This window comes from Etheostoma spectabile, chromosome 17, assembly GCF_008692095.1.
Source record: "Etheostoma spectabile isolate EspeVRDwgs_2016 chromosome 17, UIUC_Espe_1.0, whole genome shotgun sequence".
Classification (NCBI taxonomy): Eukaryota; Metazoa; Chordata; class Actinopteri; order Perciformes; family Percidae; genus Etheostoma; species Etheostoma spectabile.
In genome coordinates, this window is record NC_045749.1 from 11,098,893 (window position 1) to 11,125,097 (window position 26,205).

Sequence of the window (26,205 nt, forward strand, 5' to 3'; positions counted from 1 at the left end):
TGTGTGTGTGTGTGTGTGTGTGTGTGTGTGTGTGTGTGTGTCCTTCGGTGAAGATGTGAGTTTTGATTCCGTGTGCATCATCCCATAGCTTCCCAGAAAACATCAAGAGATCTCATTATTTCGACGTATCTCAGGTTTTAGCCCCCTCTTTTTTCTTCTCGTATGCCTTGAGTCAAAATTAGTTTTCATTCCGTCTGTGATCTTCCTGACTGAAGCCGGCTCAAAGTAAAGAAAAGCGCAGTCTTCGTAGCGAGGCTGAGTCAAACACACACTTCACAAAGCCGCAGTCTGAGTTAAGCATTGCTAAGTAACCTTCACATTTCACTCGTGTGAAGAGCTAATTTCCTTTAAGTTCACATGTCACTTTTTGTGGCTCTTTTTGTGGGTCCTCTTCAAATGTCTCTCAGCGTCTAATTGCATAGGAAACATTCTAGACAAGCTGGTGTGACAGGCTCGCTCCCAGAGTCTTCAATTATTAAACATCCTACACTAGAAAACAGCCCTGACGTTAGCTACAGCCCCTAATCAGAACAGAAAGCCTCATGATATGTCACACTCCTTAGTTGCTGTGGTTTTGTGTATGTGTTTTTGTAGTTTGTGCAGGAAAGATAAAAATATTTTTTTCTGCACGAGTTAAATAAGGCGAAACTCTGACAAAGATGATTTTTGTCACAGGTAGAACAGAACATTCCCACCTTTCCTTTTTCTCCTGTTTTAGAGATAAAAGAGAGTGTTTGTACTTATGAAAATAAACAATCAGTTATGTGTTTTGTAAAAGTTTGAACAAGACACAGTAATCATTGTTTTAACTAATATATACAACATTTTGTAACTCTCTTTTTATCTTTGTAGCTTTCAAATCTGTGCCAATGGAAAGGTCATACTAGACCAAAAAAAGAAATAGCCTCAAGCTAATTTTACTGCATACCTGTAATGTAGGTTTACATTTCCGCTTTAGATCACCTACACTGATTCTGCAAGACACTACAGTAAAGGTCGAATGGCTTTTTAGATTTCCACCTTTAAAACAAAAACAGCTTTATTACCATCCATGAGTCATCGCTATGGATGATTAACGTAAAGCCTTTGCCTGTCTGCTGCTAACAGTAGCTGTACACATAACAGCAATGTTCACTGTTGCTGGTTGGCTCTGAGTGTCCTGTGCCCAGAGCAAAACTTCGGAACAGTTGTTGTTGTGATCAGTGATCATATGATACATTTACTCGGAGCAAGTTCATTGGAGTAGAGATGGTAAATCATTAAACACACGCTCAGCAGTCTTCCCGCTGAGTAAAAGACTGCTGTACTATCCACAAGTGCAAGCATCATTACTTCAAATGTTCTTACCCCTGCCATTACCTAAGAAAACTGAATTAATGCTTTTCATGCACACAACAGCAATTTAAAACCCGTTATAATATTTTCTCTTTCCCCTAAGCCACGGTCATTAAGGTCAGATATACAGTATAAAAAAGAAACATAAAAATTAATAAAATAGTACCAGTTTTCACCATGCCACTTGGGATTGTTACTTCCAAAAATATGTATTTAAATGCTTTTTTACCTCAACCAACAAGTTTTTCTGGCTATAATAAATATATAATATTTTCTATAATATTTTTTGTATTAGTACAACATAATAATAGGCTTCTGTTTAAAAAAAAAAACTGAATTATGCACAAAAGTCGTGTGTGTGCATGTATATTATGTAGATTCAATCTCTGGTAGTGAGTTGGAGCATTTCTCATTTCATCATTGCCACTACATGTCGCAAGATGCTGCAAGCTAGCGCTACTTATTTGTTTTTTCATTGTTTATTTCTGAAAGTGTTGTATTGTTCGTAACCCCTAACTTCAGAAGTTTGACACAAGAATCATAAAAAATTCTATGTAGTGAAGAAATAAACGTGTCATGCCAGCATTAAATGTTGACTTAAATAAGTTCACAAGTTGTGTCTCCTCTGATCTCCAACATGATCAGAAAGCAGCACCAGTTTACAGAGACAAGACGTGAAAAAAAGTTCCATGCACAGACACAAAAGAAATATTTTGATATAGACCCAAAGAGAAAACATATCAAAAGACATTTTTATACATGTCTTTTGCAAGCACAAAAAGCCGAAATGGTGTCAAGAGAGAACAAAACAGAAGGCTTGTTTCTTCCAACAATTGCTTTAAGCTACAAAAATCTCCTTGAGTCCCTAGCCTCCCCTCAATGTCAGCCCCTCACCCACCCTCCCTCCCTCCCTCTTCGTTTCTCTCCTTTCCCCTTTTCCCTCTCTAAGGCAGGACAGGGCCCTCTTTGCACCCTGATAGGTTGCGGGCTGATGCTTAGCAACAACATTCCTGTGCCCTAAGTAGCAGTAAGCCTCTGGCTGAACTCTTTGATGTGGCTGTCAGGCCACATTTATTTCCTTTTAGCACTTTGTCTACTTGTCCAGATGTATAAGGAGATAAAAAGGGCTTGTGTTTACACTGGTCTCCCTCTGTAGCGCGGCTGTAATTAGATTGTATTGCTGGTCAGTCTTAAGGAGGGAGGTGAGGTGAGGCCAGGCAGGAACCACCTGTGTCAGGATGAGCCGGTCAGGGTGAGACCTCAGAGCCAGGCTGTGAGAGAGAAAAGCAGTGTTTATAACACGGTGGGGGAATTTTTTTTACTTTATGTACTTTTGTGCATAAAACTGGCAGCCAACATCATAAACACATTCTAGTGAAATCTTTTTTGATCAGTTGATGTCAGCATGATGTACTGTAATATAACACCCATCAAGATTTGAAATTCAACAGCCAAGCTTGAAAAACTTTGTAAACTATGTTGCAGTTGCATCTAAAAAACACCTCGATATGCGTCAACCTTCCCCGACTCACTTTTTGGTATCTTACTTTTTTAGGAACCCCACTGTGGTTTTGGTTGTGTGCTCCATGTGTCTCTCTTTGTGTTTAGCTTTTCTTGTCTTTCCACGCCTGCCCTGTCTCTCTCTTCTTGCTCCCCACTTTCGTAATAAGACGTTGGAAGTAATAATCACTATTGCCTCTGGGTTTATTAGCATTTGTTCGCATAACAACTCAGAATAGGAGAAGACAGACAACACTGGTGTGATGTATTATCCAGTAAAGGACTCATCTTTCATAATGACATCCAACAGAGCTTCCTCTCACTGCCACCACCCTTCTCTCTCTCACTCTCACACACACACATGCACACAATCACACTTTCTTCATTTCTCTCTCCTTATTTCCACTCCCCTCTGTCCACCCTTTATTATCACAGAATCCATGGTGCTCCCCAGCCTGTAAATTTGTGCTGCATTATCATAATCTGTGGTGATAACTCACATTGCACAGAGACAATAATGATGTGAACACTCAGCATATGCCCCGGGCCCAGCAAATTAAAACAATGCTCAGCTTGATGAGCAGACTAATCTGGACAGCAGAGAGACTGAGAGAGAGGGAGAGAAAGGGGGTCCAGGATCATCTAAAATACACGACACAGCAGCACCTCCCTCTGTTCAGTGTAGGTAAAACTAGACAAAACAAGAGAGGGAGACAGGGAGAGAAAGAGAGGCTGCATAAAAGGAAGAATAAAGAGAGTAGGAGCATAGGAGCAGTTGTTTTGAAAACATGAAAGGGATGTGATGTGTGAGTACATCAACGATCACTAGCTTTTATTTTTGTAATTTTGTCTGAGGAGTAATTATTTAATGTCATATAGTAGTTAAAAAAGAGATAAATGTCAATCATTCTATGACAATCTTTGGATTTTATTAATTTTATTATAGAGTCATGTAGCACTCTGTTTATTATGCCAATGCAGTGTCAACAACATCATATAGAGCTGCAAAAACTAATGCTTGTTACAGCCTGCCTGTATAACCTGTGTGGACATAATATGCTCTATATAAAAATCAATCCATCAGTCCTCCTTAAAGCAATTACAAAAGAGAAATGTCTCCTTCATATTGTTCCATATGCTGTCTCATTATAAGCATTGCTGCCTTCTCATACGCTGGACAGGTCATTCACTAAATTAAAAGAATGCAGGTGTGGAGGGGCACAGAGGAAGGTTTGAGAGGAGAAAAAGGAGGATCAGGACATGGGAAAGCTGGCTGATTGATGTTCTGTGGGTGGGCTAAAATGGTAGTGCTTGATAGGACGGGAAGTGACAACCACAGATGTTGAATGGGTTGGGTGTTTGATCAGCAGGGATGATACTGAGGAGGTGAAGTTGTGGTGTCATGCATAGAACGGGGACTGGGTGGGTGGTGATGCTGAAATCAAGGTAACTGACATCCCATAGGACCAAAACCAGCCCAAGGCTTTATCCAGTATCCAACTAACCCCAGCAGTCCTCCCTCTCCTTCATCTTCTGCAGCGACCCCCTAACATAGTCCGTGGGTGGTGCTGTTAATAATGTGGCAACTAGGAAGATTAATTGTTAGCAAGCAGCAGGATTAGGAGGGGCCTTTGGGGGCCAAGCAGGCTAGAAGAGGCCCAGGCTTGTGATCTTTCAAGCAGGCCAGGAAATGAGGCAAGCAGAGGCAGAACTGCACGGTGGCTCAGAAAGCATTGCGATAGATTGAATAGAGAGGGCTCACAATTCCGGTCTTAATGCATGAGGTGCTCTGTTAGCTCATAATGTTCATTATGACAGCCAATATTAAGTATACCCTCAAGATCAAATAGCAAAATGCAAAATTAGAGCAATAAAGAGACAGATTTGCAGATAGAATGGGTGGTAGTAATTTTGGTTTAGGATCTCTCTGTCCCTCTCCAATATCCATTCTGCCGGTGCTGAAAGTTAAAAACACAACTGAGTATGAATACTTGATTGTTTTTTCTCAAATGGGATGTGTTTTTTTTTACTGAGCACAGTATGTTCTTATTTTGGGTTGTTTCACTTCTTGCATTACACATTCCATACAAGTACAGCGTGCAAGCAGTGAGTGATCGGTGATATTTCTAAACAGGTTTCAGCCACTCCAGAGGCAGCAGGTCTGCTGTCAAAACAATATTTCTATTCCAAGCTGTTTCTTTCAAAAGCATGATCCGCCAGCATATATGTAGTAAGGTCTCAAAATAGGCTTATTTTGCCATTTTTCTAGTTGGTGCAATGTCACACACATGCTGGCCAAACCTTAATGCCTTTCAGAGATGTTATCTGAAAGCACATAATGTGATCATTTTCAATTCACAGTGCTCTTTTTACCCATGAAGAATATGGTTCCATTTAACAGTGCAGACCATTCCATTTCTCAAGGTTATGCATGTGCATGTAGAGGAACAACAATAAAAGTGGGGAAAATGCAGCTCTAAACCATCTCTAATATGTATTTGTCAGTTGAGTCTCTTGCTATGATTAAAGACCCGGTGAATTCCTTCCTGCAGGAAAGGAAAGTATTTCTGCAAAGGCATCGGATATCGCTGTGTCATGATAAACTGCCTGCTCCGCTTGCTAAAAGGCTAAGGGAAGAAGGAGGATGTTTTGGACCTTGAAAGTGCACAAAAGAGCAACAACACAAGAAACTCTTGACCTGTTTGGGAACATGCTCTGAGATTCAGACCTCTTTGTTTTCTCTTTGTCTTAAAAGCAGCATTTGTCACACTTTTAGCCTAAACCTCTGACTTAGCTCACAATCAAAGCTCTTTCTGGTTTCACAGCCAGGGATCTTTGCAAATATTTACCTCACATTTCAATGATGGTGTTAAATGAGGTAGACAGAGTAAGATTTTTTTAATTATAGTGTATGTAAGTGCACATTGCATTTTCTCTCTGTAGAGAGTACCACCCTCACATAATTATGCTACATTTGGCTGCTCAGTGAGTGACGTCTACCCTTTAGTTGACCACTGCAGGAGGTCATCTCTGAGTGAAGGTTAAGACCTCTCCTCCATAACCAGGTCGTAGATCAGATCGTCAAAGACAGGAGTGAAGCTCCACAACACGCAAGAAGCAATAAAACATGACCTGCCACATTATGTCATAAAACCGGAGCAGTGTTTCCAACATTTCCTGTACCAATCCTAAAGGATTTATGACACTCACAGTCAGCTACACTGATACTTTTAAACCTTTTTTTCTTTGAAATATGAATTATATTTGTGTGTCTTCTTTCTCCTAGCCACCTAATGAGGATGGATCTGAGAGTCACCCACTGCCCTACACTCCTCTACCCCAAGGATCCAGAGATGCCAAGAACCACAAAGGTAAGGAAAAAAGAGAAAGAACCATAACCTTTTCAGTTAGGTGGTTTGTTCATACAACTGTACAGATATTCATCAAAGTAAACAAGAAGTAACACTATGTATTATCATACATTAAATCAAAACCTAGGCCCACGTATTATGTAAATACAAGTCATAACCCTAAAAGCTACCAAGAGTGGGAATCCATTGCCCTTGAGACTGAGTTGGAGTTATGTTATCTATTCTTATTGATCTCATCTTGTCTGTGTGATGTGTTGATACTGGGAATAAATAGTTGGAGTAATCTAGGTTAACTCTGATCTGAATGTATACGTGGGAGCACACAGCACATTCACAAGAAGAATTGTCCTTGGTCTATTGATACTAGACATTGATTGGGCCTCCTATTGAGTGCTATCAGAAACAGTTCAGAAACTGGTGTTGTCCGGTGACTTTCCTGCGCAGAAACTCAAGTGAAGATAATTACCTCTTCTGAAGAGTCCGTCATGTTTGTTTTAATCCTCCGTGTCCTCCTTGGTGACTAGCAACTGCCTGGAGAAGGGGTGGGGCCGTGATCAGGTAGGCTTGTATCATGTGGCTGTGCCAACCACATGTCATTACCTAGAATGCCTCATTGGGGCGATAGAAACCATGCACTTTAGCTTTAATTAAAAAGACAGAGGGCCAGACATATGTACATTAGCAAATGTAGTGTTATCAACGCCATGGTCAACCTGCAGAAAGTGCACGCTGTGATACGTCAGTTTACGTCATATTTACCAAACATCCAGTTCATTGGGTAATCAGCGTTTTTCTCCGCCCACACTACCGTAAATTGCGTTGTAGCAAAGCGGTACTGGTGCTATGATACGGCTAAGTGCAGACTGTGATATTTCCACTGCTGATGCTATGACTGTTTAAAATGATCCTGATGCCAATATTTGTAATGTAGCGAGGTGTTTAATAACTACTGGAATGGAATGTGAACGCTGAGATGGAGATTTAATGTCATCTTTGATTTCTTCCAGTAACTGTAATATTGCATGGCTGCTTAATCTGTAACGCTTAATGATTTTGTGGTCACTTCACTGAAAAAGTGTGATGTGCCTATCTTTGTCTTGCTCGGATTAGTGCTGTCATTTCCCCAGGAGGCATATACGAGGAAACCCGCTTGCGGCTGGTTTACACCTACTTACGGAGAATTTCCCCCGCAGAATAGAGGCGCGCTTTTACTGACAGTCTTTGTAAATACTGCGGAATATATAGTTAGGCGCACTTCACGCGTATCCTCCCACCTTTTTGGTTGGAACTCCCACTTTCCCCATGACTCTCCCACAAACACATATTAAAAGTCTCTTCACGCTCATGTAGCAGGCAATCTGTGATTTTACCCAAATGTGCCCTGTAAATAGCCCACATCAAGTAAGTCAGTCTTTGCGAACAATTGACGCCCAGAAACAGGCTAAAACAGCTTGATAATTCTAGCCCAGAATGTTCTAAATTAATTGTACAGGCCACGTCCTGCATATGTAGCAGATTCTCAGCTGAGTCTGTACTCATCTCTTATGGCTAAGGAATTCATCACTGTCTTCACACTTAAAGACAGATATTATCGGCCGGTATTAGGCCTTTCCTGAATGGTATCGGCATTTACAATGGCCTATAAAAAATTATCGCCCAGAATAAAATAAAAACGGACGGTCAACCATGTTATGAGTGTTGGTGTTACGTAGTTTGTCCACCAGAGGGCGTTCTACAACGTCCCTGGCAACACTCTGATTTTTTTAAGGAGGACTTCAAGTTTCATATTGTAAGTTATTATTTTTATACATTTGATTTATAAGAACTTTAATGTATTTTGATGTTCCTTTGTTCTGTTGTGACAATAAAACAACTTATTATCATATTATTTTAGTGAGAACTCATAAATAACTACAAATAACTAATATTAGGGAAATCTGTTTATGGTTTGTTACGCGTTTCTGTAATATTTTTTAAAAATATATCTTGGCCAATCTATCGGAATATTTGATTTTTAAATAACCAAATATTTGTATCGGTATCGGCCTCAAAAATTCTTTATTGGTCAGGCTCTATTCACAATGCAAAACACCTGTAATGGGCTGACCACCAGTATGGTAGCACAACAGGTCAACAGTATGTGTCATCAAAGCGTGCATGGTGGCAGCTCTCCCCGGATGTTAGGACAGGAAGAGCTCTGTTCTTTGTCAAACTCAGACCTGGCGAAGAACAGTCCATTTAAAGGTGAGAGGATCCAACATGAAATATTTTCCCCTCCGTCTAAGATCTGAGCAGCAGTGACAGTCTCCATTTGTTATTTTCTTATGATGCAGTGCTGCAGTGTTAGATAACACAGTCCTCATCTTCGCCCTTCACCTCGTCTTCATGTCCCTACCTCCACCCCCCTATCCCAGCTCTTTGTTTCTTTTTTCTTTACAGTTTTTAAACATACTTGAGTTTTCCTAATGTGTTGGAGACGTCACAGTGACTCCTCGTTCAAAGAGAACAAAGCTATGGCAAAGCAGTGCTACAACAAACAACATTTTCCAGACAGTAATTCCATTCAACTGAGCGTTTACTGAGTTAATTTCAGGATATAAACAATAGCGAAACAATATACTGAGCGATTTTATGTAGTTCAATGCAACATTGTCATTTCAATACATATGGTGGATTAAGAAGTGTACTGCATGATTTTTTCAAAATCTGTTGAAAAAGTGCAGTGCTCTGGTAATATAAACAGGACATACTGTACATCCTGTTTTTGCTATTTTGCCTTTGTTTTGTGCTACAATACCGAGAATCTGTACTCAGGACATGAGATGAAAGGCACTTTGCCCTATTAAAAATACTCTACATTATGACATTTAACAATATATGGAAACACAGTATGGATTCAGTCAATATTTACATTATTAAGCAGATGAAATACACATTATACAGTTTGTGATTGTGACAGTAGTTTTTTAAGGGTTAATGAAGTGGCTTTTTTAATGGGGGTACAAGAGATGCTGTATAGTTTTATCCTGACTCTTGCAGGCAGATCAGTAGCACTTCTGACATTGCCCTGTCGCTGCTAAGAAAGAACCTCCCTTTCCTCCTTTCAAACCCCTGCACCCACCCCTTTCACCGTGTCACCTGTGTGGAAGCCCCAGAGCCTGGGTGCCAGAGGTAATTACAGCATCCAGGAGCTCCCAAAGGAGGGCAGCACTGGCAGGTCACTGCCCAGGGAGAGAGGGGTGGAAACCAAGGACAGAGCTCCAGGATAAGCTCCTGTTTTGTTTGGTGGAAGAGTCAACATGGAAGAGACAGAGCAAAACAAGGCAGTGAGGTTAAGAGCAGGGAGGGAGAGGAGGGAGGAAAGCAGTGCTGTTGTGGTGGTAAAATCTAAATCAAGATTGCATAGAGCAGATCTGACAGTAGACAGAAAGACAGAACAAGAGGGAGAGATAAAGGTGAGAGGAAAAGGACTGGTGTTAAACAGTGAAAGAAAATGAGACACAAAAATAAGAGAGAGCCAGACAAAAGACGAAATGAAGGAGGATAGTGGGGGCTCCAGTGTGTCGTGGTTCAGGCCTGACACAGAGTGGAGTGGAGTATGGAGTCTGGCAGAGGGGCCTGAGGATCCTCGACTACTGTCACCTTGGCTCTAACTCTCTGTACTGGTCCAACTGTCAACTCAACTCTAAATCTAACAGTCCAAAATGGAGTCTCAGCGTAAAGTACTGTGCGTCTTCATGAAGACTGGCCTATACTGTTAGGCCACAGCCAATGACATATTGTGTTCTTGTGCCTTACCATAATGATTAATTTCACCATGTAAAACCATGCGCTGGGTTGTTTATTACCACCTTGTCATTTTCTTTGGATGACACATTTTGAAGTGTGATTCACAGGTTTATTCTTTATCTAATTATAACTTTAGTTCAGAGGTATGTATTGAGGATGCTTCTGACTTGATTGATATATCAATGCATACAGAGGAAATTTTAATGAAATACCTTTCATTTCCTCTTTATATTTCAATAGATATGCCGGTTTCTTTTTACAAGTATCGGAATAAATTTGAGTAGGCCATCCTTCAGCAGTGACAGGTGTGAATGAAAGGGATATCTTTGTACCAGGATAGTAAACACACAAAGAAAAATGCCTGAAATATGCCTTACAGTATGAGCCCTGGGCCCTTTTAATCTTGTTGTTCTGGGCCTCCTTCCAGCTAATTTGTATGTATGTATCTTAAATGGTGCACAACTGTTATTAAAATCCCAGGAGAAAGCAGCCTTCAAAGCAAAAAAACAAAACTCCTTCCTGAAGACACCCATGGGTTGTCTCACATTTGTTTGGCGGTTTGCTTTCATTACATGTCGGGTTATCTGCTCCGCAACTCCTGCTGCACTCCCCCTCGCTCCCTCGACCCCCCCTCCAAAAAAAAACAGAGCAACGGGAACAGATCCAAACTAAGAGTAAACTGTTTTATAGTTGCTGCACAACAAATAAACAAACATCTGGAAGCATTCAGAGCGGCCCATTAGAAGGGCTCTGGGCTTTGCCAAAAAGGGGTAAATGATGAGGAATGGGCTGTCGAAAGGCTGGCGGAGACAGGGGAGAGGCCAGATGACGGAGCTGTGGGTGCTAAGCACTGCCTTTTAGAGCTCAGCTGGGCTCAGAGAGATCTACACCTGCTGCTATATCCTCCTCCCCGCCTTTCCTCCACCAGACATCTGGATGGGATACATGACTAATGAATGACTAAACTGCTAGTGTTGAAACTTAGCTGTTGTCATTATGAAGGGAAGGGTTGTTGGTTTGACTGATGACTTAATGTTCTTTGCACAACGCACTTAGTAAAACTAAAAGTGAGTTTGACGGCTTTAAAAAACCAATATACAGCTCCCTAATGTCTGTTTATTGTTGCTTGTTTAATAACCAGATCTGATTATGTTTTTTAACTGCATGGATCAGATGCTGTTGTGAATACAAGTATAAACCTTTCATATACAGTATTCCTGTTATTTAAAGTGAACACATGTGCTACTGGTTACGGAATGTTTTGGTAAAGTAATTGATACATTACCTCATACATCTGTTTCTTTACTCTTGGGTTGTTTCTCGAGCTTATCTTGAGTGATTTTGTTCTTTTCTGTTTGATCTCACTCTGTAGTTAGAATAAAACCCTCATCTTTCTCCTGATAATCTTCCCATTCTGGTGTAGACTGCCTTGGCATGTTGCATATGTATGGAAATGTCCTCTCTGGAACGTGGTGAGAAAAGACAGAGCACCTTTTGACGTTTCCCATTAGACACATGTACGTGCTCTGCAAGACATTTCTCTCAGCCTCGTAATGATTATACCAGCAGGATCTGTCCCCTGATAAACATCACTCTTAAACACAAAGACTTGCACTGGCCCCCTCACAACTAAAATGAGGCATTTGGAAAGAACAAAGTGTAAGCTTTTCCTGTACACTGGTCCGGAGTATCCTTTCCAGAGCTGCTTTCTGTAAACTTTTCATGATAAACTACAATATGTGCGTTTAACATCAAGAAGAGACAGATGATGCAACATTTCATAGAGAATGATATATACAGATTTCACTGCCAGCTATACACCATGAGCATGTGTTGAGTGAGCCTCTGCACCACACTCTACGAGGTGAATTGACAAAGTAAAGACATGGCCATCTTCCAAGGTATAGGGATTGTAAAAATGTTTCCCATGCACTCGTCACGGCATGCAAGTTTTATTATTTTGCAATGTTTGCTAGTTTATGAGCTGATGAGGTGTGTGATTAGCTTCTAATGACACTGTAAGCTTTTCCTCCACATTTAGCTGCAAAAAAATAAAACCACAAAAGAATGTCCTATTTGTATGTATGAACATACAAACTTATCTGCACAGTACTAGGATGTTTTGCCGAGATCTATAATAATGTACTGCAGGACATTTACTTAAATGGATAATTTGGATTTTTTGAAGTGGGGTTGGATGACGTACTTATCCTTATGGGAGGTGGAGCATTGTCCTTTAATACATAGTTCTTTTTTAAGTGATCCCTGGCTCCTCCTGTCCGCATGTTAAATTTGTGAACATGTGTCCATTAACAAGACACTGAACCCCAACAGCGACTTGCATGGCAGCTCACTACCATCGGTGTATGAATGTGTGCGTTAGTGGGTGAATGAGAGGCAAATTGTAATTGCATGTCAGCAGCAAAAATGTATTTTAGCCGCCTAAAGAACTGCTCATCGCAATAACTTCACACTCAACAGTTTCTTTCAGTCCTGAGCAATACAGCTCCCATGACATACAGTAGTTGCGTCCACTAGCAATGCTAAAACGTATGCGTCATTTGCAGAGGTGGGTAGAGTAGCCAAAAATTTGGGGGTCCTCCTGGTCTGCGTTGCCTTGGCGACGTTTGATTCTGACGTCTTTGCTTTGCTACGACTGTAAAGCTAACATATAAAGAGATACCTCTTTATATGTATGTCTGTGATGCGCTGCTGAAGCGAGTATGGTCACGTGACTGCACAATGACGTGTGATTGGTTAAGCACAGTCACGTGGTAGAGCCTTCAGCGGAAGACTCTCTCTCTCTCTGTCAAAATAAAACATTAAAATGAGACGTACGCTGGGTTAAAAACAATGAAGCGTAGTAACGAGTAACGAGCTCATTGTAACCTATTGTATCGGAGTAAGAGTACAGTTTCTTCTTCACTAATCTACTCAAGTAAAAGTATAGTGATTTAAAACTACTCCTAGAAGTACAATTTTTTCAAAAACTTACTCAAGTAAATGTAACGGAGTAAATGTAACTCGTTACTACCCACCTCTGGTCATTTGCTAACAGCTGTTTGGGAATAAGCTATTTCCGGGAACGAAAGTGTTCATTCTAAAAGTTACATCGCTGATGCTTGAAATGTTTGGGTTTGCTACAGTGTAACATCTCTGGTTTCTCTTTATTCATCTGTTCTTGAATGTACTGTAGCAAGCCATACCCAGCATGCCATTCAGCAGTGTAACAGTTTATTGGGGTCCCCTTTAAACACAGTGTAACCATAAGGCACTGCTAATAAATATGTTGAATTTACACTCTACGCTGCACTTTTCTGGGTTCTCAGCAAAACACCCTTTGTATTTGTTGTGATATTTCTTTACCCTTCCAGTAAGCATGGCTTTTTCATGTATTATACACACTGATACCTGTTTAGTCATGTCCTTTTAGGAAAAATTATAAAGAAAAAAACAAACAAAAAATAATACAAATAGAATTTTTAATAAAAAGATCAAATTAAGTCATTAGTTTTCTACGCTTTCAGGTCGTACATTTTTTATCCCTCAATATGTAAGTATATACGTAATAAGGTATTATGTTATGTTACTGTATGTGTGTGCATGTGTGGGCACCTGTATTTGTTCATTTGTGAATGTGATTTATAGTACTAAGACACACATAATACACTAATTGTTAAACCTGTTTCATAATACATTTGTCTTACCCAGACTTGTATTGAAAAGAAAGAACAAGAACCTGAAAATTCAGTCACAGTCACATCAATCTATTCTTTTACAAAGTACTCCTGCTGCAGATCACAGTGGTGTATACTCCTCGTGTATGAGGACAGGCTCTATTTCCTTTATGTGAGTCAGATGATGTGATATTATTCCTCCCAGGAGTGGATTGGCTCGGCAACATGAATATCCATTAAAGCTGGCCTATAGAGATTGATGAGGGGAGAGGGGACGAGGCAAACCGGGCCTGCAATCCTTCACCGCAGCCTCACATTGTCCGCATCCAAAGTGATGAGAGCTCATTTTTGGAGGCAGGCCTGTCCTTGTTATTACTACCCTGGAAATCACCTCTACGTTTTCTCCTTCAAAAGCAGGCTAGATTAAAATGCCAGGATAACCTCCTCAACTTCCATGACAGGCTTAACTGCCGAACTCTGACGTGCCAGCTCTAAACTGCTTTGAGAAAGCTGCCTTCCACCAAGTGTCATTATCTCACCGTTATCGGATGGCACTCTGCTCACAGTGTGTGAATAATTCTGTTTGTGCTGGTTTTGGGGAAATGTCAGTGACACTATTGTTTTTACCTTGCCTTTTGATGTAGCTGAAAGAGTCTCCTGAGTGTCTTGAGTTCTTAAACTGATGTTGGTCGTATACAGCAAAAACTTAAAGTCAAAATATAGGACTGTCAGCTTCTGAGCCATTTCAAGATATTTGTGTGTTAGTTCATCTTACCTGTGGTATAAAAGGAACTATTTCTCCATGTGATATTTTGCCTTAATAAAGGATGTTTCATAGTTTAAAGTAAGCTGGAGTTGTTTTGATTGAAGTGATCTAACCAATGTCATCATGATCACAAAAAGAGTTTCCAGATCAAAATAGAAATCTTCTATCTGAATGTTTTTAATAAAAAGTCACTGTACAAATTAATCTGATGCTGTAGCTTTTGTGGAATATCTATGTAACTTTATAATGAAAATTAAGCATTTTGCACACTGAGGCTGAAAGCGAACAATCCCACTTTTGAATTCCTCGATCCATCACCACTGAAATATGATGATTACTAACTTTGAACCATTTTCTCAGCTGCCTCCTAAATCTCCTTAAAAAGTCTGTGAGCATTGCATACAAACCTTTGTTGTTTATGATGACACAAACCCAACCGTTAAAACTTACAGACGCTAGTTTGAAGCAATATGTTAGCTTCTACTCCAAATGTGTCAGAAAAATAGACAAGGACATGAGTTTCTGCCAAGCAGGCCCAGCCCTCTTGGAAAAACACACTGCTGGTGCTTTGGACTTTGGTGTACTTCCCAGTTGCACTGGCCATTCTCAGTAAAGTAGCAGAACATTATTATTTTTCCACCATGATTTGTAGTAGTGGTTCAGGACAGCTGAGATAGGGCCTGTGCTTTCCAGCTATACTTTCAGTCAGAAGTTGGAGCAGGTTTTTGTAGCCTTTATGGTTTCCAAAGGTGGGAGTCCATCATTGTAATTTAAGATGAAGTTTAGCTGCCAGATGGTTTTGGATATTTTTACAGCAGGATGGATGTTGGGTCCACCAGTTTTCTTCTGTGTCAGTACCCCTTGAAACAAATTGCTTGGTGAGCAGGCAGAGTCTGTCTGTGTGAGAGGGCTCACTACCCTTCATTCTGATGAATAACTACTAACATGCTGGCAGATGCTGGACAACTTGTCATGCTAAAGGGGACAGGATCAGACATCAATACGTCCTTGCAGATTTGTAATTATTGTACATTATCAGGGATGTTTACACGAAACACAATATCACATATTTTATATTGCATGATACAGCAAGTTAACAAAATTAGGTACACTACCTGCTAAATGCATGTGTCTTGTTGGTTTATGTAAGATCATATATCCTAATCAGGGTGTTTTAATAAATTATATTTTCTGCAGATCGTAGGTCTAGGGTAACTGATCTCACACAGTAATCATTCAGGATGAAAACATGCCTTAATGCTATTCTGGTTAATGGATCCAACAAATTAGAATCCAATTCACTCGGTGGACAGTTTATCATGCTGGGTGACAACACATTCTGCATGGCTTAACAGCTGTGCTATATCACTGAACTTTTCTGTCAGACATGATGATAACGGAGTTATACATGCCAAGAAATCACTAATGTGTAGTGAGAAAGGGGGCCACCGGTGATCATTTACACAGCTACATAGAGTGGTGTCCTGTTAGGGGACAGGTCCAAGTGGCAATCACACACGGAAACAGCTACCTTACCCGGTAAGCCATGTATTAAAGTATATGAACACAAACATGCAGGTGCTTGTGTAGCTCCATAGTAATGATAGCACATATTTGTCTTGAACAAATAGGCAACTTCAAATTCTCAGAATCTATACATTTTATCAGACTTTGCCTAGAAATTAAAAAAATTGTCTCAGTTTTACTTTCATAGTTTTGGCCAGTATTTCTGATGGTTATGACAAAAGTGTACTCACCAAAGCAATTGCTGGTATCTAGGAACTCAGCAGCACTTCGGAACAAACATTTTGAGTGACAGACCAATCAGACAGTTTTTAAACAAGCTAACTGTTTAGCCAGATTATCTTAACCACTTTTTTGGGAGGTCAAACCAAAGCTGAGTGGGCCTGAACTGTTGCATTGCACAGGGAATCTTAAAGGTAAGATAAAGGCAAGTAGGTGGGTCAACAATGAAGTCGGTCTAGAAACTGTGATGGAAGTTTACAACATACAGTTCAGTTCATCATTTTACTGCTTTCATTTTCTCCTCCCAACAGCTAACCTGGTTTTTAGGACCTTTGTGATAGTCTGACTGCTCATGTCTTCTTCTTGACCTTTTTGTAGCAAAGTTGCCTCATTCCCAGATCCTAGCAATTAACCTGGTGTTTATAATTTTACTATTATCCATAATGATTGATAAATTATGAAAATAAGAAAAGAATTGTCTTTTAAAACATAGTTATATAAAAGTTCTATGGGACATATGATGCATTGAACAATTATAGAGGTTTGAAGTTTTTAATTCATAAATAGTCATTAATATTTATGCTGATATCGCAAACACACACACACACACACACACACACACACACACACACATACTCAGTCATTCCCAGGTACCCTCAATGCTCCAAAGCTATTGTGGCGGAAAGAGCTGAACTCATCTGTCAATTACGGTAAGCTCCATTGGGCCATTGTCTAAACTGTTTTCTCACTCACTGGTGAATCCACTGATTTATTGTCAACTGCCTCGGCATCAATATGCAATTGGGAGACAGTAAGCTGTGATGTCTGAACACAAACTATTGTGAGAGTATTAGCATATCTCACATTAAGTGCCATTTAGATTATTTATTGCATCGGGCTGTGTGAAAGCCTTATTTGGATTTTCTGCTTGTAAAGAGAAGAGAAGGTCATTATCCTATACCCTGGGATTGCAGTGCTTCTATTTACTATACAGTCACTATCAAGCTGATGAACAACATTTGAGCTGCACCAAACACAGACATTGTGTCGCAAACATATGGGTCAGCTTGTCTTGCCCTGTCTTAAAGTCCAGAAGGTCAACTTGAAATGATTGTCAGAGCTATTTTGTTGAACTGACATGCATTTTATCTCTCTAAAAATATAAAGGGGAGCCTCGGTTACAGGAAGTAGCAGGTCTTTTATGGTTTGTAGTGGAATCCACTTTCTAGCTAAAACAGAATGAAAAGATCGAGGTCACGGAAATGCTAAGAAGTCCAAAACAACCTTTTAATCTGTCACTTTGATTTGCTGAAGTCACTTTAAGCAGACGGAGCAGGTCTCTCTGTCATGATGATGTGAGCGGACAAGTTATTTCACCATCATAATTTGATTCGCAGATAGTTTCTGGCATGTTATGTCACTGCAACGCAATATGATTGGATTGACTGAGTCATTTTTGGTCTAACACATGAATTTATTCCAGATTGTTGTGATTTAAAAGGCTATTTCCTTCCTTCCCCTCCCTCAGGACAGAAATACTCAAAACTAAACCTTCAGAATTGGTAGCCATCAAACCATATCATATCCGCTCAGAATTTTTTGAAAATGTATTTGTATACAGTATGTGGTATTTTTTGAGAGTATGTGCTTGAGTGTTATGTACTTATATATGTGCTTCATGAAAAAAAATTCAGAAGAACATAGGACTCAGTACAGTCAAATGTCATTAGGAAACTAAAAATGTTGAAAATGAAAACTAAGTATTTTAGTGTAAATTGATAGAACATGTCCATCCTTTGGAGTGCTGAGTGCCTGGAGACCCTCAAAAGAAAGCTAAAATATGTCTCTCCATTTGACACCATTAGCAAGTGTTAACACATAACCTTTGACATCGCTGGCCAACCGCTCCACACCATTTTAGGCATCCTCTGCAGCAGCAGTTGTGAGCAAAGGAATTGGACAGTTGGATAACAGAGATAGGGGCATAGGCATGGAATTGGATTAAGTGAAATGAACATGTCCGGCGGTGGGATTCTTTGTTTGCACACTGTGACCCTGAGATGCAATGTCTCAGGGCTAGCCAACTGTTTGTTTTTGTGCCCTCTTATCCTTGTCCATGTGTTTCTGGTTAAAATAATGAGCTTGGTTACATTTTTTCTCCTTTGCATTATACCCTCATGGTAAAGAGTAAATGCATTGTTTTAAAAGGGTACTGTTAGAATATGCTGTACCATTGCCTCTGTTATTGTTTTGCTTGATGTAGCAGGCAGTAGATAGTAATAGCTGAATAGAAAGGATGATATTAAGATAACCTTGGGAGAGAAGCGATAACACAGCCATGGGCATCTGTCCTTCCTGCCATCACTAACCCACTGTGACAATTCAGCTGAGGAACAGCTCAAGCTATAGCACTAACATCGTATTGCACTTTATATAGGACACTTGAAGGAATGGTATTTTTTTTATTGTACAGTTTTGGAAATTGCCCTCTTGGTCAGCTTGTATTGTGATATGCTGTTAGCTATAGGGATTATGGCGAGGTAATCCTGACAAATACAATGAGCAAATCAAGGATATTAGTGCTGTGATGTGCAGTCGATAATATTTGGCTTCATTAATTCCCATGCCCTGAGATGACATCCAGCCCCTATTAGGTTTGAAATCTCATCCCCGTCTCCTCTATACCTCAGCTGTGGCTCAACCAAGCAGCCAAGCAGATAATACGCTCTGAGCTCTGAAACATGTACCATTATAATTAGCTTTGTCAGGTCCTAGCCCCTACAACCCTCATGCAGATAATATGATAATATGTCTTCATAACCGGCTGACCTTACATGCTCGATATTTCTCCCCTTATGAAGATTACATGTCAATAAAGTAATTGAGTCCCGGGGTGTGTGGCAAGTGAAGATTTAGGTTATTGGACTTTTCGGGGCAGTGATGTACGAGCGTTATTATTCTACCTGTCAGGAGATGTGCAGGGGGCTGGGGACAGTCCGAGAGTGTCAGGGGGAGAGGAGATGAAAGAGAAAGAGAAGGGAGACAGAGATAGGGCAAAAGAGAAATAGAGGGGGGGCCCAGAAAGACTTGAATTGAGCCAAAGAGAGACACCGAGAAGAGAGTAAGGGAGACGGAAATTAAGAGAGGTGGGAGGGAGGACTGAGGAGAGAAGAGGAGGCAAGATCATTTCTCACAATGAGGGACATATCCACAGTTAATCATTCCCTCATACCTCTATCTATGTCCCCTCCCTCACTCTCTGCATATGAACAGGGGATATGTCATATTAATTAAGAGAAGTAGAGTAACAGTGGAGCCATCTGTCTGAATGAGGCACAGGGAGGCCAGAGGGGTATAAAATATTACACAAAACACAAACCTACTATCACCTTAGCCTCGCATCTGATTGGCTACCGTGGGTTCGTTATTTTAAGTTCTGGCAGGAAATGACGGCTTGTAATTTGACACAATAATTTTGAGCACTAAATGATGTCACCCAGAATACATTTTTCGTCACTTCAACCTTATTTCAAAAAACGATTACAATATGTGTTGGTTATTTGCTTACTGCTATACAGTGTAGACTTTTTCTGTAAATAATTTAGAACTCACTGACTGAAATCATTTTACCAGTAAGAACATCATTTTCAGCTGCAGTATTTTGGTAAGATGTTCTAAAGCCAGTATGATGCCAACATAAAGTATACAGTATTTACATGCTGCAAATACAATAAACATAAATAAATGAATATACTAAAGGGATTTTTAAGTCGTGTCAAAAGGAGAAGTCACGTAAGAAGCAGTTACAAGAATTAGTTAATGAGTACACATTGGATATTCACATATGCATTAACCAATAAACCTAAACAAAACCACACTTTCTAAATACCCTGTTGCAAAACATACTGTAAATGTAGAATCTTGACGCTGCAAAGATGTGGTGTACTGCACATTTTTTCTTTCCTTTTTTCTTGCCACTTATAGTGAAAAATTGTGCTAAATGCCATGTGTCAAGGTACTGTTTTGTCCATCATAATTTGACTGTCAGTGCTAGAGACATGGGAAATGGGATGTGAAAATGAGTGTGGTCGATAGAGGTCCAACAATGAAGGTTACACACATTTACAGCTGCGAGAGAGACAGAAGCAGGGGACTCAAAAGGCAGGGTCGGAGAGCAATGTTAAAGGATATTTTACCATGTCCTATTGGATTAGGCCTGGAGATTGATATCTTCCAGTCAGATGAAGCTCTGATGTGAGTGATCCAGCCCCTCCATCATTGTGACATGCGGCTCTTGGCTAACGCTCATCCGTGTTGATGGGCACACCCTATGCCACAAGGGCCCTGGCTAACATACCCAACTTCCTCTCTCCCCATCTCTGTCCGCCTCACTCCTGCCTTCTCTGTTCTTTTATTTCTATAGCCCTTCTACCCTGTTTTCTGTCACCATGTCATGTCCAATCACTGTTTGGCTGGCCAGGCACTCAGTCGGGCAGGCAGGGAGCAGGAGCCCCAGGTAGAGAACTGCCTAACAGGCGTCAGGATGGGCACTGAAATGACTCTAATAATGGGGTCCCTGTGTGGCCCAGACAGGCCAGTCAGTTAGCAGGGCCAGGATGGGGAGTAATAAGTGTTTGATGTCTGCAGGGTAGGAAAGTGTGAAGGACTACAGCCAACCCTGTACACTTCGGTCAGGTGGGTGCAGCCAGCCAGGGTCTGAGGGGAACGACTGTGGAACAAGACGTCAGGACAGTATTGATATGTGTCATGCTGGAGGTGCCAGGCTGTTTGTTTAAGAAGGTGTCTCAGAGTGGTAGCAGCCATGCGGTAATTGATGTCTAGCTCAAGAAGAGCAGCTAAAGGACAACCTGATGCGCATGGTGCAGAGTGAAAGGCAAAAGCTTTATGAAACAACCATTGTCAATTTTATGGTGTAATGAAGGAAGAAAACAATTTGCAATGCTTTATTATCCGTGCATGTTTTTATGCATGTGTAAAAACTCAAGCAGCATTTCATCTCGTGGCAAAATTTTCTGACCATCTTTGATTTGATGGAAATTGTCACTGACAGGTAGCGAGGTGCCATTTTGTCCACTGATGCGTGAAGTCCATCATTGTCTGTGTGGTTGAGTTTAGTTAACATGACACTTAGCGACTAACATTGCTTTAGAGCCGGCAAAACACTGTCATTGTCACGTCATTTATCTTTTGCTTACCAATTTCCAATGTGTTCCACGCTGAACGCCTCGCTGAACACTTCGAGCTCTTTACAGTAGGCTTGTTCAGCTCAACAGAGTTTTGGTGCCCTCTAAGTATAAACTGTAACAACCTCTTAAAAACATTTTAAGCCCTGATATTAGAGGGAATAGGTCACCCAGCACCTTCCACCGATGAAGCCACTGCTGTCCTTTCTTGCATGGCTATCTAGTAACAAGCTACTTCCCTTTGAACAGTTTTATGTGGTTGTAATTGACCTGACAATGGGGTTCATTATGCAGTCCCTTTCATGCTGTTTTGCCTGATAATTATTATTTAATGTGTTCGGATGGAGAGCATCATTAATTCATCCCTTCCTCCAATGTCAAAGAGATGAACAGTGAAGTTATCACTCTCTGGTGATTAATGTTATGCTCTTTTGTTATTGAATCCTGTCCCAGTGATTAAACCTTCATTGAGTGACTCACTAGCCGCTCTTATTAACGGCACCATTACCAAACACAGCCAAACCTCTAATTGCGATTTTCACTTTTTCTTTCTATTTCGGTCAAGGGTTTGAACCACTTATCTGTGCTTTTCTTTTAATTACAAATCCTGGGTGTAATGAAGAACACAATCGATCAGTGTCAGGACGTGTGGTGTGCATGTGTGGTGTGCATGTGTGGTGATTTGTGATTCAAATGTTGACGGAGAAAATGAGCACTTATGATTACTGGCGTCATTAGTGGTTTCATGTGCCCTTAAAAGGTATATGAACCCTTTCAATAACTCTAGCAGTAAATATCTAACTTGTCATTATTGTGCTTACAAGACACAGTTGTCAGTGAGTTGGCTAGATGATAGTGTATGCCTTGAGAAAGGCGCTTTAAGGGGACTTAGGACTTTGTAAACTGTCTCAGTCCCCCGCCTTAAACAACCCTCCTCTTATCTCTTGACTCCAGAGCTACTGTAACCAGTGTTCTCTCCTGGCTCTATGTGGAATAAATGTCACTGAAATTAATTTCAATTTTTTTTTTTCCATTAGAGCCCCCTCCCACAACGGTAATCTCTTTCTTCAGTCAAAATTTATGTGCCCCAGAATTCAATTTCCTTCTCATCCTCATAAGTTGGAAGAACAAAGACTGATAGGCATTTATCTGGTTATAACTGGAATTCACCCATCAATGAATAATGCCATCCTCAATTTAAAGTGTTTGATGATAGCCATTTAGTGAACTGACAGAGATGGATTGTCATTTTTCAGATGTAAACCAAAGTTGCTGATACATACAGTACTGTATGGGATCCATTATTTGTCTAATAATTAATTATGTTTTATTCTATACTTTAATTAAATATAATATAAAAATGTGTTTAAGAATCATGTGGCAAAATCAACCTAGTATTGATTAGAGCCGGTTGAGCCACGACCCCGCAACCTCCTCCTGACAGCCTTTCAGCCTGTGGCAATAGCAAATCTTTCAACTCTCCACCTCCCACTCACACACTCTCTCCCTCTTACTTTTTAACCATTGTTGGCTTTGTGTGTGAGCGTGTGTGCGTGCATGTGTTTTTTTACCCAAATTATGTACACAGTTCATAAATTTCTTTTCTGAAGTAAAATGAAATGAAAGTTTGCTCCAACAATGAAAGCAAAAACACAATACATGGCAATTAATTAAAGCTCAAGAATATGTTTGTATGCATTTTGTGTTAGTATACCATGGTCAAGAAATATAATTTTTGAATGGACTAACCACTGACTGACTGACAGGAAGTATACAACACGGCAAGCAAGTATTTTGAAAGTCTGTCAAAGACTTTTAAATTTCAACTGAGAAAGCAATTGTTATGCTGTGTTTTGCCAGGCTGATGGAAAGGCATCTCATTATGGGGGCTTGTTAAAATCAGACTATTACTGCAAAGTATAATCTTCTCAGGAATTGATAGCTAATTGTGTGTACTATATACTGTAAATAAGTGTGTATTTTTTAGTATTCATACTGGATGTTTTACTATCTTGCTTGCCATGCTATGCACACTTGGCTCGTTATAGTACTTCTCTTGCAGGCTGTATAATCCCCTCCTTCCTGTCTCTTGCCGTCCTTCCATCCCTCTTTCTTTCTACCTTCTCCCCTGCCTCTGCTTGGGTGAAAAATGGGGTGCATTTCCCTGTGTGGATGTGGAGAGTATAAATGGCTAATGAATTACAGATGAACATTGACGCAAATTAATCTTCCTGATGTCCCAGGGTTATATGGCAGCTATTTAAAAGTTTAATCAATACGCTGAAGTTGAGAACATGCAGGCACTGCAGTTGTTGGCCGCAGTAAACAGCCAGAAGGGGAACCGGGAAGGCCCGAGCCCAGGGCATGTATCATAATGACAGCTATTTATGTGTAATGGAGTAAATATTTTTTTTATTGGGAGAGGACAAATGTCACTTCCATTTTCAAAGTTATGCACAGGAGTTTTGTTTGAGACCCAAGAGAAATGGGTGACACCTGTTAGAATGGACAACTAATTGACAAGGGAGTCTACTAGTAGAGTAAAGATGAATTGAAGATGGATTTAGTTTCAGCATGTCATATTAAGCCTTCATTTCTTTTGTGAGGAATGTGCATCATAAAAATGATAATAAGAGGGTCCTTATGTTGGTCCCATCAATATTTTTAACTTAAGTGAGTCATCTTGTTCTTTTTTTCAGTACTACTCTCCTCCTCACTAATATACGTATATATATATATATATATATATATATATATATATATATATATATATATATATATATATATATATATATATATATATATATATATATATATATATAGTTCTGTGCATTGTCGTAGAAACATGCTGCCTCTTTTCTGGAAATCCTTGCGTGTCCTTGTTACAAACACAATTTCACAACGGTCCACTGCGTGTATGAGCCCATCTCTCACAGCTTTGTCTCTGCCTGGCATGTTCTGTTTGTAGAATCTCGCTCTCAAATATGTCCCTGGGAAAAGTAACGTTGCGCAGAATTGAAAAAGGAACTACGCTTCCTTACCTAATTTTCAGTAGTAGCACGTTGCACTACTTTTTATATCTGAAAAAGTAGTTACACAACATTGGTGGCATCATAGTTGATTTAAATAACCAGCAATATCTTTCAACACAATAGAAGCATTTAATCCCTTAAATAAAATAATGAAGTAAAAGAAAAGAATGCATCTCTGTAGAATCATTATTCTAAGGCACAGTTTAAAGTAATAAATCATGTTTTCTTTGTTATTGACGATAATATAAGAATTGTGTCAAGCACTTTTTTTCTTCCATCACAAAACGTTATAGCACACTCTGTTTTTAGTACAAAAAACCCTAGTAGAACAGAAAATTAAGTTAAAAAAAAGTGATATAAAATGTTACAAACAGTAGTACAACAGAACATTTTAGATAGATAGATAAATAGATAGGTAAATACTCTGTTCTTTCCCTATTGAGGTTTGTTCACATAGAGCAGTGTGACTTTCTCTGTTCACCACATGGGAATTACAGAGAAATACTCCAGAAAAATACATAGTGGGTGTTTGTTTTTTGTCTCAGCAGTAGTGCATAGTAACAGATTAAAAATTGGAAGATTTAGCTGAGCCTGGAAGAGGAAAAGTACAATAAACTGCCGACACTGGATGCTGCATTGCCTGCTGGAGAACATTGTAAGTTTAGCAAGTATTTATAGTTTATTTCTGTATTTCTGTCATGCATTATACTGTTGAGAAGCAGCTGGATGGCGTGTGGAAGAACACTTCTGAAGTGAATGTGTGCTACATGAACTCAGCTGGTATCTTTTGGCGAAATTAAGCCCAGCTTTAGTCACATAAAGGATTTTATTGGACATTTGATTGGCCTCCGCCATCCTGAAATCAAACATAGAGCCAATGCATAGTCCCTCATTCAATGAAAGACATTTTTGAAATATATACTGTTAAGGTACTTTTAAGAAAAAATACAAACTAGCAAACCTACACACATATATCCAGCATACCAATACTAAGTTAAAAAATATAATTTCACTCTGTCAATATGCTGTGTGGCTGCCCGCCTCTCAGTAGGCTGAATCACAGTCCACTGGCTGTTGGTTTATGGGACGCAGGGGATTATCTGTCTGCAGGCCTCCCTATGGAGAGGAGGTGGTGACTCCATCTCATGACGTTGGGCTGAACTGATAAAAGGACAGCCGGAGATGGATCGTGTCCACAATAATAGCCCTAGCTCACAACAGCCTATGGCCCAAGCTCATAAGTCACTCTCGCACCAACTCTTATGGATGCTTGCCCCAGCTTCATCTGACCCCATCCCCCACCTGCCCGGCAGTATTATTTCAGCCCTTGGAGATAATATAGAAAGTGTAATTGCCTTGTTAATTGACTTTTTTTTACATGCGTTTTTTTCCCTGATGGATGGCAGCACTGATGGAATTGTTGGCTAAGTGGCCAAACTACAGAAAAGCAGAGGAGGAAAAAAATACAGAGAGTGAAACATAGGAATCAAAGAAAGCAAATAAGAGGGTAAGAGTGTAGAAAGAAGTAGAAAGAGAGAGTGGAGCAGTCGAGAGGAGAGAGGAGGATAGATGAAGAGGAGACTACAGGAGTGGAGAGAGTGGATTCATGCCAAGAATAGATAACCTTGATGTTAAAAGCTACATTCGTCGGATGTGTCTTTCTGTGACATATTGATGGCCCTTGAAAAGAGTCAAGCTGATTTTATGCAGAGAACAATCATTAAACCCACTCCATCTCCCTCCTCCCTCTGACTTTCTCTCTCTTTGTGTGTGTGTGTGTGTGTG

At 40.1% G+C, this 26,205-nt stretch overlaps 1 protein-coding gene across 3 annotated transcripts in view; it reads left to right on the top strand.

Moving 5' to 3' along the window:
- lrmda (leucine rich melanocyte differentiation associated) overlaps positions 1 to 26,205 on the top strand; it is a 218,034-nt gene that overhangs the window by 179,241 nt on the left and 12,588 nt on the right. For all 3 annotated transcript variants that reach the window (XR_004335920.1, XM_032541498.1, XM_032541496.1), the window contains exon 6: positions 6,122 to 6,206. Coding sequence is in view for 2 of the 3 variants with exons in the window: in XM_032541498.1 (XP_032397389.1) it covers positions 6,122 to 6,206 (85 nt within the window). In the remaining variant the exon portion in view is untranslated. The remainder of the gene's footprint in view (positions 1 to 6,121; positions 6,207 to 26,205) is intronic.